At 37.9% G+C, this 15,349-nt stretch overlaps 2 protein-coding genes across 5 annotated transcripts in view; one reads left to right on the top strand and one right to left on the bottom strand.

The window, feature by feature from the left end:
• The first annotated feature begins 2,741 nt into the window (after positions 1-2,741).
• GIMD1 (GIMAP family P-loop NTPase domain containing 1) lies at positions 2,742-6,058 on the top strand. Its single transcript, XM_065634756.1, has 2 exons — positions 2,742-3,134; positions 5,786-6,058. Exons 1-2 carry the CDS (start codon positions 2,742-2,744, stop codon positions 6,056-6,058), a joined length of 666 nt encoding a protein of 221 aa, XP_065490828.1.
• A 1,853-nt stretch (positions 6,059-7,911) lies between these two features.
• AIMP1 (aminoacyl tRNA synthetase complex interacting multifunctional protein 1) overlaps positions 7,912-15,349 on the bottom strand; it is a 32,887-nt gene continuing 25,449 nt past the window's right edge. For all 4 annotated transcript variants that reach the window (XM_065633499.1, XM_065633500.1, XM_065633501.1 and 1 more), the window contains 2 exons: positions 12,013-12,181; positions 7,912-8,166 (listed from right to left, as the gene is read on the bottom strand). In XM_065633499.1, the coding sequence (XP_065489571.1) occupies positions 8,000-8,166; positions 12,013-12,181 (336 nt within the window). In that variant the 3' untranslated portion in view covers positions 7,912-7,999. The remainder of the gene's footprint in view (positions 8,167-12,012; positions 12,182-15,349) is intronic.

The following is a 15,349-nucleotide window of genomic DNA, read 5'->3' as shown; positions in this document are numbered from 1 at the left end:
AAACCTCTCCTTGTGAAGGGACAAGCAGGAATAACTCCACTCTTCCGTTCTATTACTAGAACCTCATCATTAAAACCAAGATTTGTATTTATTTTTCACTAAGGCATAGAAGTTCAAATCAGTAAGTTTGCCACTTGTGGGAAATGGTCTAAAACCCAAGTGATTGGTCCTTTCTGGACAATCTCTTAATCCCTGGTTTTAATGCTACTATAGCATGGCAAAGAGTGATGCTTGCAAGAGAAATGTATCAACCTATCAAGCCAACAGCTAATGCACATGACTGGCAGCGGTGCAAGCCTTCAGTTTTGTTTCTGATTCACAAATCATTTCTGTATTTTTAATCCATTTTTTCATTATTTGAATCCATTTTTGTTAGGCAAACAGCTTTTCATCTGCACATGGTTTCCATTGTGCTTTGAAAATATTGCAATTATTAATTCATTGCAATAATAAGAAAAGGTGTGTATGCTTTTCACATGCATATGAACACACGTTCAAAACATGCAACACAAAGTAATCCTAGTACTGCCATTATCATTCTCACATTTAACTGGTGATAGAACTTGAATAAATTTCAAAAATACCAACTTAATACAATCACTGAAGTGATTGCAAAAACTGTACTTACGACTAAGTTGCAAAAATTCAACAGTGCAATTAATGACCAAACATATTCAATCGAATGAGGATTTATCAGTAACAGATTAACCAGATGAGTGTGTACGTAACAGTCTCAGCGTGGTACGCTGCCGATGGCAGTTTCAAAGTTCACATACAAACTTTTTATGCTGCACAAGTGGTTTATGAATGAAGTCTGAATGAAAGAGGCATTTAAGGGAAAATAAGGTAAGTTATATAATATGAAATTAATTTTAGTATTTAACTGTTGACTGCTTACAGAAAAAAAATGCTTGATCACGATTTAAAAAAAGGAATGCACAAATGCATGTCCACCATATTATTATGCTACACAGAAAGAATACACTGCACATGTAGACTGGTGGTTGTCATCAGTTATTCATTTCATGTCTTTTTCACAGGCATTCTTAAAAAAAGAAAAAAAAAGGAAAAGTAAATCAACCATTGGAAAATCCACAAAAATCTCATCATGAATTCAGTGTCGCCTGTAACAAAATTAGTACGTTAATAGCTCTTGCATGTTTAACTTTATGCTGAAGTTATTTCAAAAGATGGATTTCGGCATGGATTTAATATGAGGGAGAAAGCCTGAACCACACATGCAAGAATCTAAATAAATTAACCACAGGAAACGTCATTCTAAAATTAACCATGATCTCTCTGAATACCTCAATATAGTATCTTAAAAAAAAAAAAAAAGTATTTCTGAAGTTCAGGTGTCACTGCTAACTTAAAATCAACTACTTATTTGCCAATATGATTTTCCATCTAAAACACCTCTGAATTTATTTAATCAGCCAATATTCCTGTTAGACTATTAACATGCACCAAAACCGCTTCAGATACTGGATTACAGAAAAGTACAAAGAATGAGAGGGTTTATTTTATGAACAATTATAGTAACTGGAAATTATACTTATGCATCTCCCTTTGCCACCCACCAGCCTGTGCTTTTCTTTTCCACCAATTGTGCCTTAAGTCTAAAAGGTTGTACAGTGTACATCTCCAAAGTCTCGATTTCACACAGGGTTAGAGACTGCAGCATCAGCTATTACAGCTCTTCTTTTTTTCACTAAGACATACTTCTTATATTTACCTGTATCAGAAAGTCCTTTTGGATTACTGTCTATTTTGACTCCAGTGGCAGCTGATGAAAGACATATTCTAAGATGCCCCCTGCTGTGAAGAAGTGTTCCCTGAAAAGCTAATTCTCCCTTACTATCCATTTTTTTCCTAAAAACAAGTAAATATTTACTTCCTGAAATGTGGTCACTTAATAACAGCAGCACATATTTGTCATCATTCTCTTTTTCCTCCCCTAGTTTTCTTCCTTTTCATAACCTGCTCTCCCTACATGCCAATGCTGTTTTCCATGGTTATTTCCCAATTTCCCCTTCCCTCCCTTCTCTGGTGCCTCCCCTTAGCTTTACCTGCTTTGCTTTTTCCTCAAACTCTTCTCACATCCGATTCTTTCCCAGCTCTTCAGTTTCTGCCAGTGTAGGAGTGCAGCCTGTTGGGTTGCTCATGTACCTGTGATGCCTTCTATGGGGCCTTGTTATTTCTCAGCAGCAGACTGGGAAGGACGGCAAAAATCCGTCCTTGGATCAGGCAGAGGTATATGTGCCGTACTACACCACACACTCCTTAAAACACTCCAGGCAGGGAAGGACAGTCGGAAGGGGTGAGTGTCCCGAGGATGGAGCCAGGCTCTTCTCAGTGACAACCAATGATAAGACAAGGGGTAATGGGTGCAAACTGGAACACAGGAGGTTCCACTTAAATATGAGAAGAAACCTCTTCTCAGTGAGGGTGACAGACACTGGAACAGGCTGCCCAGGGAGGTTGTGGAGTCTCCTTCTCTGCAGACATTCCAACCCGCCTGGACACCTTCCTGTGTAACCTCATCTGGGTGTTCCTGCTCCGGTGGGGGGATTGGACTGGATGAGCTTTTGAGGTCCCTTCCAATCCCTGACATTCTGGGATTCTGTGTGATTCTGTGAAGACATTGAATTTTGTGATTTTTGCTGGGTTTAAGTTATCTGAAACAGCTCATGTTATTTGTTCTTCACTCAGTGAGAGGTTTATGGACGAAAGCCTAGACAATGGCAGACAGCAATGAGATGACCATCAACCTTGTTGTCCTTGGAAGAACTCAGGCTGGCAAAAGCGCGGCAGGGAACAGCCTGCTGGGCAGCTCAGACTTTGAGAGTCGCCTCTCCCCAAGCTCTGTGACTACACACTGCAGCCTTGGACGCAGCTGCCGCATTTTAGGGATTATACGAAGAAATGGCTGCGAGTTCTCTCTCCGTGTCCGAGTACTCGACACTCCAAGCTACCCTCACAGTGGTCTGAGCAGAGAGGAGGTGAGAGACACGGTGAGATCAGCCCTGGCTCAGCACTTTGGGGAGGAAGGCCTGCATCTTGCTCTCTTGGTTCTGAGGGCTGACCTGCCTCTGTGTCCGGATGAAAGCCATCATGCGATTCAGTTCATCCAGGTAATGAATACGTAAATGAATAAATATAAGTCTCTGCGCCAATGGCAACTCTTGTCTTCAGGTGACAGTAGCTATGGAAGAGTTGACTTCAAAAGTGAACTAGAGAAGTGCAGTTGAAAATTGGAACACTGGGTCCCAGTTCAGCAGCTAAAACAAGCCATTCACAACTCTACCACCATATTGCAGAATCACAGCATGTTTGGGATTGGAAGGGACCTCAAAAGCTCATCCAGTGCAATCCCCCCGCCGGAGCAGGAACACCCAGATGAGGTTACACAGGAAGGTGTCCAGGCGGGTTTTGAATGTCTGCAGAGAAGGAGACTCCACAAGCTCCTTGGGCAGCCTGTTCCAGTGTCTGTCACCCTCACTGGGAAGAAGTTTCTTCTCATATTTAAGTGGAACCTCCGGTGTTCCAGTTTGTACCCATTGCCCCTTGTCTTACCATTGGTTGTCACCGAGAAGAGCCTGCCTCCATCCTCAGGACACTCGCCCTTTACATATTTATAAGCATTAATGAGGTACCATAGCGGCATTTATCACACTGCGCCCCAGAAGTGAGAGGCAGTACTGCTCTCCTTCTTATGCAGGCTTGGCACAAAGGAATTTAGGAACCAAATTTCCCTGTCAAAGCAAGCTTTTCTCCTTACAGTTAAAGCTTTATCATGACAGATTTGGCTTGTTGAAGAGAAATGTTGTTTAAAGCAAGCAAAAGTCAGGTTACCTCACTCTCCTGTGCTCTGCAAAGGACCAAAGCAAAGAGCGACGGGTTCAAAACCACGCAGCAAATCTGACTGGCCGGGGACAAGGATGCTCAACTCTGTCCTGCACTGTCACTACCGTTGTATCTGTTCAAGAGAAAACAACTAGAAAGTTACCATAAATTTACTCCGGCTAAGGAAAATTTCTAGCATAACTGACTTGAAGCAAATATTTTGAACGTCCTGAGGGCAATTTTTTTTTTGCAAGTAGGTAAGGTATGTGGGGAGAGACACTGAAAATGCATGGCTTTCTTTTTAGTTGGAAATTTATTACCACCATGCATATATATTTTTGGGTAAAAAAAAAAGGTCAGAAAACTGTTATTCCTCAGTTTATCTATCTGATCAGATGAACCAGGTTTGTATGATTTATGAAGTAACAAAAGGTTTCAGTTATTTGCAAAGTCTGCACATCACATTTTGCATCTGTCTTACACTAATGAACTTTCCGAAAATTTTTAGGACTCGAAGGGACCTTCCTGCTCCATCAACTCTTACCATCTGCTGTAACTGGTATTATATAAATATACAATACAACTGGCTCTTAATGATTACAACTGGCTTTTTAGTTATTTTCCCCTTAAATGACCAGATGCTATGATTTCATCAGCCACAAACAACCAGGGCAGGACAGCTGCCTGGGTGCTGGGAATATGAACAGTAAGGGTTACATTTCAATATGTCACTCCAAGAAGACACTATTGTGAAGACTACTTTTAGCATCAGGAGTTTTCACAATAATTCTCCCCAAATTAGAGATGGCATATCGATGAAGATGGCATATCAGTAGAAGACTACTGGCAATTAAATCTCTCTGGATTTTTTTTTTTAATTTCATTAACATAGCCTAATGAATTCAGAGTAGCAGATACTGATTTCAGAACAAACATTAGCATTGACATTGAGTCCTCAGCAAACCAAGGCACTATCCTCCCTCTCTAAAACTGACAACTAAGCAATTCCTTAAATATCTCATGCCAAAGTTTTGCATGGGTTTAGGTTTATTTTCGTCCCTAGCGTCTAAAACAGATTAATTGCTATCAATACAGCAGGCTATCCTAACTCCCTGCTTATCTTGGGAGCAGAAAGATATTCTTTAAAGCAGTTTTACACATCTTGGTATTTAGGTTACAAAGTTAAGATCGTTGCAGAGTGGACTTCATTACCAAAGTAGGCTTCTTGTCACACACAGTAGTTAGCATGATTGCACTAAAGCTGTCGTTTCATTTATATCTGTAAATGAAAGCCCGATCTGTTTTTCATATTATAATTTTCTGTACTCATTGACAAAAAAGCAGCTTGTTTACTCCATTGCCTCCATCAGATGAACCACGGCAGTTAAGAGCAATCTCCCTGACCCATCACTTAGGTTGATGCATTTATTTGTGTTTTTCCTGAATCACTAATAGTTCAGCTTTATGGGATAATGCTGGAATTGCAATTGGTGTTACACAGAAATTCATAATTTATTTTTTTCAACACAAGGTGACTTGGCAATTAAAAAAAAAAAAATCAGAGCTGTAAAAGGTGTAGAAATATGGATATGTGGAAACTACTGATGTAAACAACTTGCATTTTACTTTTTTTTTTAATAATGTGTTACATGGCTAAACCACCATTTTTGCATATTTACATAGTCATTTTTTAACTGGAGAAACCTGGTTAACATCTGTAGTAACAGAACTGCCAGTACTGCAAATATTTCCACCGAAAGTGGATGTCAATGTCTTGGAAGGTCAAAACCCCCAGAAACTTCAGCTGCTCAAATAGCATGAACTGGATTACTCCAGGAAAAGAACATATAACTGGTCTGTTAATGCACAGGTGTCTGAGGTGGGAGCGGGGAAAAGGAGCAAGAAAATATAACTATTAAAGATTTGTTCCTCATTACAGGATCTTCTGGGTCCCACATGGAAAGATTTCACCGCAGTTCTACTTACGCATGCAGACAAGGCAGAAGAGGCTGGATTCAGCGAGGAATCATACTTGCACAGCGCCTCAAGTACCCTGTTGTCACTTTTGAGCTCAGTACAGCATAAATACATTTTCCTAGACAACCAGAAGAGCATGATTAAAGAGGAAAGAGCTATTGTCTTAAGAAAGCTCTTGAACTTTATAAGAAAAAATAATTATCAAGTGCTTCTACCCAAACACAGCAAGGAATAAAATTAGCTTTCAGGTGTTCATTTGTCTATTTTCTATGGTAGGTAAAATTTAACAGAAATAAAAGAGTAGAAGCCATCAACTAGAAAATTACACATCCATACTTCCAACTGTGTGTTCAAAGGTATTTGGTGTCTCTATAGATTACCAAACTACTTGCCTTTCAGAGAGCACGTCACACAACTGCATCCCGAATCCTAGCTTCAACGACAAAATCAGAACAAACTACTGCTCTAAATCATGCTCCTAATATATATGTAGTCATAAATGAGATTTTACACTACACCAAACTGTATATTGCAGTTCACACAGAACACAGATCTGGAAGAAAAAAAAAAAAGGAAAAAAAGCACAGATGAGTTCAGACTGCAAGGGAGCCTCTTTGCTCAGTTCTTCAAGCTTTCAGAAGTTCCTCTGAATCCCAAAGTTTGTGAATAGCTTCCCAGTAGTAAAAGCTAAGATATATCTACTGTTGTTTCCTTACTTTGATTCAGGATTAGTTAAAATTGAGATCTTGAAGTTCAAGAACTTTGTTTAATAAGACATTATTGGAAATGTAGTTTACGAGGCAGATAAAATAACTCCCATGTGCTTAATGCAATTTGGCACATTTAAAAGAACTAATTACTATTGCTTATTCCCAGATGCATGAAAAATTAACATAGTTTATAGGCACATACAAAACTCATTCAAAAAATAAATCTGTTTATCTCTGCTTTTGTGCTTGTTCCCTTTAATTTTATATCATTATTTTTTTGTTTTCTCTCCTACTTTATTGGATGAAGTTCAAAGCCTTCAAAATCCAGTGGCTAAATCTTTTTTATTTCAATGTTTAAAAAAACCGCTTACTGTTCCAGTGGTTAGAAAGTAACCAGATAATTAAATATTCTATGCCAAAATATCTGAAGTGTCTCTAAATAGTAACTTAAAAGGTTTATTGTAAATGGATCTAAAATAGTTATTTTCAGATTATTAAAAAACAGGAATTAAACGAAGTAATTTGAGGCTATCACCAGAGCAACCACAACTACTTATACTACATTATTGTGGAATAATTCTAATTGTAAAAACTGAAGCTGTATCTGTTAAAACCAAAGCATGTTTTGCATAAAATATCATTGCATAAAAAAACATTAAAACAAACAAATCAATCAATTTAATACTTGTTTGGGCACTGGAAACATATTTTTCTGGTAGTATTTGACTAACTCTAGCAATCTATTTGTTATTGATTTTTTTCTTTTGGAAGGAAATATCTAGGTGGACTAGATAAAGAACTATTTTAGCAAAGTGACAGCTTTGATCTTATTGACATAACAGCTTAACCATGGGACATGGAAGTACATCTACTTGTGTATCTGGGGCATGAAGGGCCATAGTTCAGCTTTCCCATTACAATTGTTTGCAGACTAATGAGACAACACAGCCAAGAACAAAGTTGCAGGGGCTTATAATATATCTGAAAACTGCCTGAAACAAGAGGAGAAAAACTATTAAAAGGTGGCTAGAAGAATGAAGATGATCGTGGTCTTCACTGACCAACCGCTAGTCCTGCACCTCTTGAAGAGCAGTTAGCACACCAGGAATATGGCAGAAGTTCATCCTTATCGAGATGCTCTTGCTCCATAGCTCCTCTAAACCTTTTAGCTGTCCAGAAAATATGCTTGCCTGCCTTTAGTTCTACCATGAACATGCCTTGGGAATTAAGTCTTGAGCACTAAATGGTTAACGACTGTTGACAACACTTAACCTCAAGGACAGTAAGCATGGTGAATAAGTGAATTGCAAAAATGTTGGAGGCATAACACACTGTACCTCTGGAAGAGAAGTCAAACAAAAAAGGTATTAGCCATGCATTTCAGAGGGGTAACATATTTGTGTTTTTTATTCTGCTTGCATTACTTTCCATTTCAACATCTGAAAAAGCTTCTAATAACCACTTATTTATTTAATGCCGCTGTTTGCCATGGTCTCTGCCCTGCAGACTCCTTTCCCTTTCACTTCAAACGGAACTCCTTTGTACGTAGCAACACACTGGTCATTGGTATGAAGATCAGGTTGGATTTGCTCCCATATCTTCTTCTTGGGATTAAGTTCCTTCTCAGGATCTCCTGTTTGAAAATAAGCAATAACGTAATAGCACACAACACGGAAGGCAGAGCAAGACCTCTATGTACGTACACATCTGTCACATCGCTGCACAACTTTTAAGGGAAAACACCATTACCTGTGATTCTCAAAATTAAAACTTTAATCAGAATTAGGGATTGTCTAGGCAACGTCTCCAGAGCCCCTCTCAAAAGGCTGATCTTTCAGGGTAAAAAAGGTTGTAAGTAACAGACCACAAATACTGTCAAAAGGAAGAAATCAAACCATTGCTAGTTGTTGGTTTACAAAATTTCCTACAGACCAAAAGGATTCCTAAGAATTAAGTAGATGTGGACCACAGTAATACACTACTCATCAAGACACAGATTTGTTGGCATCTTATATTCAGGAATTAATGAATATTATAAGCAATTAATATTAAATTAATTTGGCAGGTGCCCTTACAGTTGAGAAATATTGAATTTAGATAAGAATAGTCCAAAATTGGGGTACAGATATATAATTTTAGCCCCAAGTTTCAACACTGTTCTGCTACTTTTTATCCTATTTGATGAGAAGCTCTGGTGTCTAAAATAACTGAAGCATTAGAGGTCAGCTTGTATTTCAGCAATTATAGCCTCAGTCTGTATAAGCTTCAGTTCCCCGTTTCTATGTGTACACCATGATAAGCTACCTACTCCCTTAGAAGTATTGACATTCTAACTGTATTAGCAAATCTGACTATTTAAGAACCTCTAATAACCACAAAATGCAGGTTTCTTCTACTAGTGTTTTGAAATACTATTAACAAATTACACAGAGTAGTGAAGTATTTCAGAGTCATATTTTCCCTGTTTTTAAATAGGCATGAAATGCAGTGTACAGGAACAAAACAACTAAACTAAAGCAGCCCTCTTGCTGTAAAGATTTAGACTGAATAAACAGCTGCTGAATAAACAGCCTGCTCCCATAATCTAGATAAAGCAAGACAACCATTTCACTGTACAATTATTTTCTGTTCAAAGGTCGAGTAAACTTAATTTCTTAATTCTAGTATGATGCAGATTCTCTTAAAGGAAAAAAAGAGATTTCATTAAGAAAGTTATTTAATCGTAATGCTGTTGGGTGCTCTTGACCTCTTGTGTGTAACAAAGGAAGGACAAATAAAAACTCCACAAGGTTTGTTTTAAATATAATTAGAGCACATTTAAATGCTGAAAAAAATGCGCTGCTATTTCCTTGTTAACATGCTATGTAAGTATTTTTTTAGTTGCTTGGAGTGGCATATTGGCACCATTCTGCCCAAACTAGTAAAATCTTAAGTTCCAGAAGTAAGAAGCAAAAACCAAATCCTAGTAAACAGATCTCAAAGGACCCGGGAGTTCCTGAAGGAAAACGAGGAGCTCTCCAGCTGAGTTGAATGTCAAGTGCTCTCATCTTCCACTGCTCAGTGTCCCCAAAAGTTCAGGAAGAAAAGCTATTAAGCCTACAGGGATTTTATCATAGGCATTTCTATGGGGGATTGGACTAGATGATCATTTGAGGTCCTTCCAATCCCTAACATTCTGTGATTCTGTGATTCTAGTAGCTGGTTGAAATTTGTTACTGCTCAGTGTATTCCTGACTGGCTGACCAACAGGTGGTTAAATTAACTACTCTCATTCCAGCCTGCCTTCTTGTTTTTCTCTTTTAAAATGTTTTCAATGGTTGAATCTATTCACATTCTCAATTACTGCAGAAGTAAGTTACTTGTGCCTGTAGACAGGTCTAACTACTGTACATTCTATACACATAACTGTGCGAGAGAGGCCAGCCAGGCCAGATTTCTCTGTTAAGCAGGCGAGCCTTGCCAGAGCTAGATTCAATAACGCAGTACAGTTAACTCACAACCACAGTGCATTTAATATTTTTAAATTATTAATAGTATTACTGATTTTACTTTTACATTTAGCACTAATCGTGCATTTTCAGCAGAATAAAAATCCTGTTCAATGCTCAAGTTCATGAACAAAGACAGACTTGGATTTAGACCAAAGTGAATGCATACGAACTAATAAAATCATTAAAGAGAATGTTAAATGATCCATTGTGCATTTCCTTCCCCCTCCTCAAATATAAAAAGCAAGTGAATTATTTCAGTAAGAAAAAAACCTGACTCATATTATAAGGAACACACTTTGGATATTAAGAAGTTTCTTTGGAATCCTGCATCAAACTCCCTTGTGATCTGTGGTGAGCTCATATTAGATTAGCATAGGCACCGATTTTAAATACTACCAGAGCTTTAGGCTGTCCTCATTGCATTCCTTCTTCCCAGAAAATATTCTTTAGAAGGTTTTCTATAAATAAAATACATTTAAACTTGTAATGGTTTAATGAGCTTCCCACTCTCTTTACATAAAAACAACCAAATAAGAGGACCCAAATTTTGTTAAACATGTCATTCAGTCTAGCAGTTTAAATACTACAAAAGAAGTAATTGTAATAAGCAAGAAATTTGTCCACTTAGTAACAGCTGGTTAACTATTGAAAGAATACATCTCAGCACAAGAAGGGGCAAAAAGATGTGGTAAAGTGTGACCTTACAAAAACTTAACACCACTTAGCCCACTGTGGATTGTAACTTTGCAACTGATAGAAAGCATCCACACACCAAAGCTTTCTTTAAAGAAACCTGTTAAATACAGACTAACCACTGCACTCCAGTTTTAGCACTTTTTTTTTAATAAGAATTTTGCTGAAGTGTCAATTATACTGCTATTAGAAGCAAGGTCTCACAACTAGCTGCAAAAACCCCGAGAACTGTTGCAGTCTTATAGCAATTACTGTGATGGAGAGTATAGTATTCACAGACATGCAATGGAATAATTTTTCTATGGGTTATGAACTGGACCATTTCCACTGAAGGTGGATAGAAATTTGATGAAGTTCTTAGTACAAAAAAGGCCAAACAGATCACAGAAACATAGAATGGTTTGGGTTGCAAGGGACCTTAAAGATCATCTAGTTCTAAGCCCCCTGCCCTGGGCAGGGACACCTTTCACTAGACCAGGTTGCTGAAAGCAAATTAAGATTCAAACATCTTTTAGATCCATGTATTTGAATATAAAACAGTGTTAAAGTTCCCCTAAGGGCAAAGATATCAAATAAACAAGAGAGAACACTCCTCCAAACAACAGCATTCCTTATCAAATCACTCCTGTATGACACTCAAGATGGTTCCAGGAAAACTCAAGTTGCTGTAGAAAAAAGTTCAATTGGTTTGAATCAAGATATCATTTGTTTACTTTGACTAAAATGCCCAAGAAAAATAAGCATGTATCTCACGAATATTTTGTATGGTAAGAGGGTAGGCTTAAAGATAACTTGATTCCAAGCTGTTTGGTAGACAGCTGGGTGCATTTTAGAGTTGCTTTAATGTTGCTGCTGCTGCTTCTGTTGCTTCCCAGGCTTTCGGACCTCAAACTAAAATAGAAAGGACAGCTGGGTCTTATGTGAATTCCAAGGACTCAAACTGAACATTGATTTATTGTAGCTTGCAAAGTGCAAATACATTTGTCCATACCTTTCAAAAGCAGGTATGCTTATTGAGACTTAAGGAAAGTGGATAATTTTATATTAAAGTACTACGCAACTTTTTCAAATCACAGTTATTTCCCTGTATTTTCCAATTTTAGGCAGGTGGTTAAATATTTTCAACCCTTTATTTACACAGTCTTTGCATGATGATAATAAAAAAGTTTGACTATAGTTAGTTCATAAAATTTCAACGAAAAATGTAACTGGCTTTAAAATACTGTTTTATCTGCTTCAACACTGAGGTCACCTTGGCATACCTGTTTCCTACAATTTCCCAAATATCTACTTACCAGGAAAACCTTCAAAAGTGATTCTGTCACCAGGTACTGCCCCGGGTGGGGGAGCCAGAATTTCTACTTTTTCTGGGGAGCTGGCACACATCACCATTGCTTGGGATATGACTCCTCTCATCTTTGCAGGCTTCAAGTTACAGAGTAGTATTGCCATCCGATTCTGCATCTTGGGGTAGGAAAACAGAAGGATGAGAACTTAAATGAAGCATAGAAGCATAAAACAGATGCACATCAGTAACAGATAATGTTTAAACTACTTAACAGTTGGCCAGTGAATACTGGAGTAAATGGTGAATTTTAACACACTTATAATGGAAATACAAAATGAGCAATTCGGAAACCCGAAAACCAGGCGATGCATTTCACCCACATTCCATCTTCAGTCGTTCCAGATCACCACTTCTGCCCACTTTCAATATAACACTCTTAACCAATTTTCATTTAATAATAATAATAAACCACAAATGCCACTCTCCAAATGAGGCTAGCTCACAGATTGAAATTTCAATCTGTGTACTGGAAGCTGTTTCATATAATTAGCTCACTTCATTCTTAAATATTATCTTATTTAACCCAAATGCTTTGAATTTTGCTTAACCACTGAAAATGGCTGTATATACTGTGCACTGCAATTTGTTAGAGCAAAATTGTAAAAGTGGGTTTCTTCCTTTGTTGCTTTAATAAAAATTGTATGTAGTAACCCAGAGAAAACACAGTTTGTTAGAGGAAACTGCCACACTTCAGCCTAGAAAACAATCCACACTTCCAAACAGAATGAAAATTAAACCCAGAACACTCTCAAGAGACAGTCAGAAATTATGGAAGCCTTAATTCCCATAATCCTAATGCACATATATATGTAGTTCTAGATTTCAGTCTTTGTGCATTACAATATAAACTTTAAGCAAAACTGCAGGATTAATACTTAATAAAACTCATATGATCAAGTATTCTAAATACTGCATGTTTTCCAAGTAGAATATTTTAAAATGCGAAAATATAAACCTCCAAAATGAAGAAGTTATAATGAAAAGTTGACCTTGCAAAAGTTTCAAGGCACCCCATTGACTGAAAAATTCTCAAGTTATTGCTATGGATATAAATAGCCCAAACCACAAGAAATTGCTGTAAGATGTCAGTGAGACTAAAATGCAAGTTGTAGACATTACCTAGCATAACAATTAGTAAACATATATAGAATAAAATAAACAAGATTTCTGCATTTGGTACTCAACCTTAGTTTTGACTAACTGGAAAAAATTCTAGACCTCCGAGAACTGCTTTTTTATTACAGACTTTACAACTGACAAAACCCAACTGTGTCAATACAGAAATGGAAATCATAGTCGTCATCAAACTAACAAGAAAGAAAACCAAACTAGCATCAAATCATTCCCTTCTCTCCAAACACAGTGGCCCAAATGTTGGCATGCTCCACGTCATCTTTTAGTACCACATCCCTGTCACTGATGAAACCCGTATCTATCTGTGTATGATACCCAAGGGTGCAACTTCTGACTCGGCTTCACCATCAGTGACGCAAAAAAACCACACTGTACCAGATATAAAGTGGGGATGCAAGAAGTTTTCATACCCATAAATAACCTGCACTGTATACCAAAATGTTAATGAAGATATGCATTGTGCTTCCTAACCAAAAGTAAAATCAGATGATACAAATACTACAGCCTCAAACGCTGCTAAGTTACCACATCATACATCACAGTCAGAAATAGTGGAATTTTTGGTGAATTACGTCTATAGTACTTGATCTGATGTATACATTTAAATATATGGCAGCAGTCACATGCCATGCAGTTGCATTTTTGAACACTTTAGAAAAAGCAAAAAACAAAAAACCACAAAACCACAAAAAGATGGAAGCTTGCCCCTAAGAATTTATGGTCTAATAGAGACTTGCCAAAACCAAAACCAGACACACAAACTGTTCCCAACGAATGAGCAAGAATAATCCTAATTCTCCGTTAATGAGTACTTTGGATTATCTTTCCTAGACAGAAAGCAGGTTAAAGAGAAAAGACTGTTAGTACTGCTGCATTCTGTACACTTCATGTTCATAAGTTTGTTTAGAAAGGCCTTTTTTTTTTCTTGAGAGTGGACTGCTAAAACCGTGCAATCTGAATTTTTTCCCACTCTATATCCACTAACTGGACACTAGCAGGTGACCAGTGCAGAGCAGTTACAATACAGTAATTCTTTTCAGTTCAATAACTTTCTGTATCATAAAAATAACAATCACAATTTTAATCGCCTCCTACATTTGCAGTCTTACCATCGGTACAGGGCATGAATAGGGACTGAAAAGGCATTTGAGAAAACGTAGTTTTTCCACACTAACATCAATTCCTTCATGACCTGTTTTAGAGTTGCTCTATACAACACTGCTTTAACCACCATGCTTGCATTTGTATGTTGAAGCAGCCTTCAGTCAGTTCCTCCCTTCCACTAACCCTCTAGAAGAGGTGTGAAAGGAAAACAGTGTTTAAGTCTCAGGTTGTTCCCAAGACATACATAAACCATGCATGTCAAACACAGAAGTGTATCAAGTGAAAAAGCAGAGAGGCAGACCTTATTCCAGACAAGGAAGTAAAAATCTGCATTCTGTATTCCATTGTTGTTTAAGCTACTCACTGCCAGCTAAGTTAAACCTGCACGCCCTTTGCTTTACTCCACAGTAAACACTTCAATGGTCTATAAAGAGAGTTGGAAGACAAAGGTTTTAAAAGTTCGGATGACAGCAAAAATTTACTATGGTTCTCTACTACATACTAGGAAACCTAAAGGGAGCGTCATATCTGCTTGGTTCAGAAGTCCATTGTGTACCAGTATGTCCTGGTTTTGTTAAAAACAAGTTTCTCTTTTAGTGAGTTTCCCTGTCAGCTAAAGTCTTCTTACTAACTGCAGTTTTCCTGAAAGTTAGGTACAAGTTTTGGTAGACATAGCAATGGAATGCGAGATCATTGATAATGATGCATCCCGCGAGATGTGCAAGCAGGAGGTGAACTGAAAGACTGACCAACTAAAGTATTCCATCCCATTCACGTGATATTTCATATAGAAGTGGGGGATCATGAGGATCTCGTCCCTTTTCCTTACGGCCGACATTGGGAGAGGACCTTGCGAGTTGTCCCTGCGAACTGAGGCCCAGTGACAGACTGGATCCAGCTCCGGTTGGCTGCAGAATCCAGTCCGGGACTTCGGGTGCCAGCCCCACATCTGCCGGAGCAGTTGCCGGGACTTTCAAGATTGGTTTTGTATATTTTGTATTATTTTCTCTATTTCTATTAGTAGCATTAGTAAAACATTTTTGATT

Source organism: Caloenas nicobarica, chromosome 4 (assembly GCF_036013445.1).
Source record: "Caloenas nicobarica isolate bCalNic1 chromosome 4, bCalNic1.hap1, whole genome shotgun sequence".
Lineage (NCBI taxonomy): Eukaryota > Metazoa > Chordata > Aves > Columbiformes > Columbidae > Caloenas > Caloenas nicobarica.
The sequence above is the reverse complement of the archived record's forward strand: the minus strand, read 5'-3'. Positions and strand labels throughout refer to the sequence as shown.

Coding starts and splice junctions, on each gene's coding strand:
- GIMD1 (XM_065634756.1), top strand. CDS start 2,742: ATGGCAGACAGCAATGAGATGACCATCAACCTTGTTGTCCTTGGAAGA. Junction 3,135..5,785: donor ATGCGATTCAGTTCATCCAG/GTAATGAATACG, acceptor TCCTCATTACAG/GATCTTCTGGGTCCCACATG.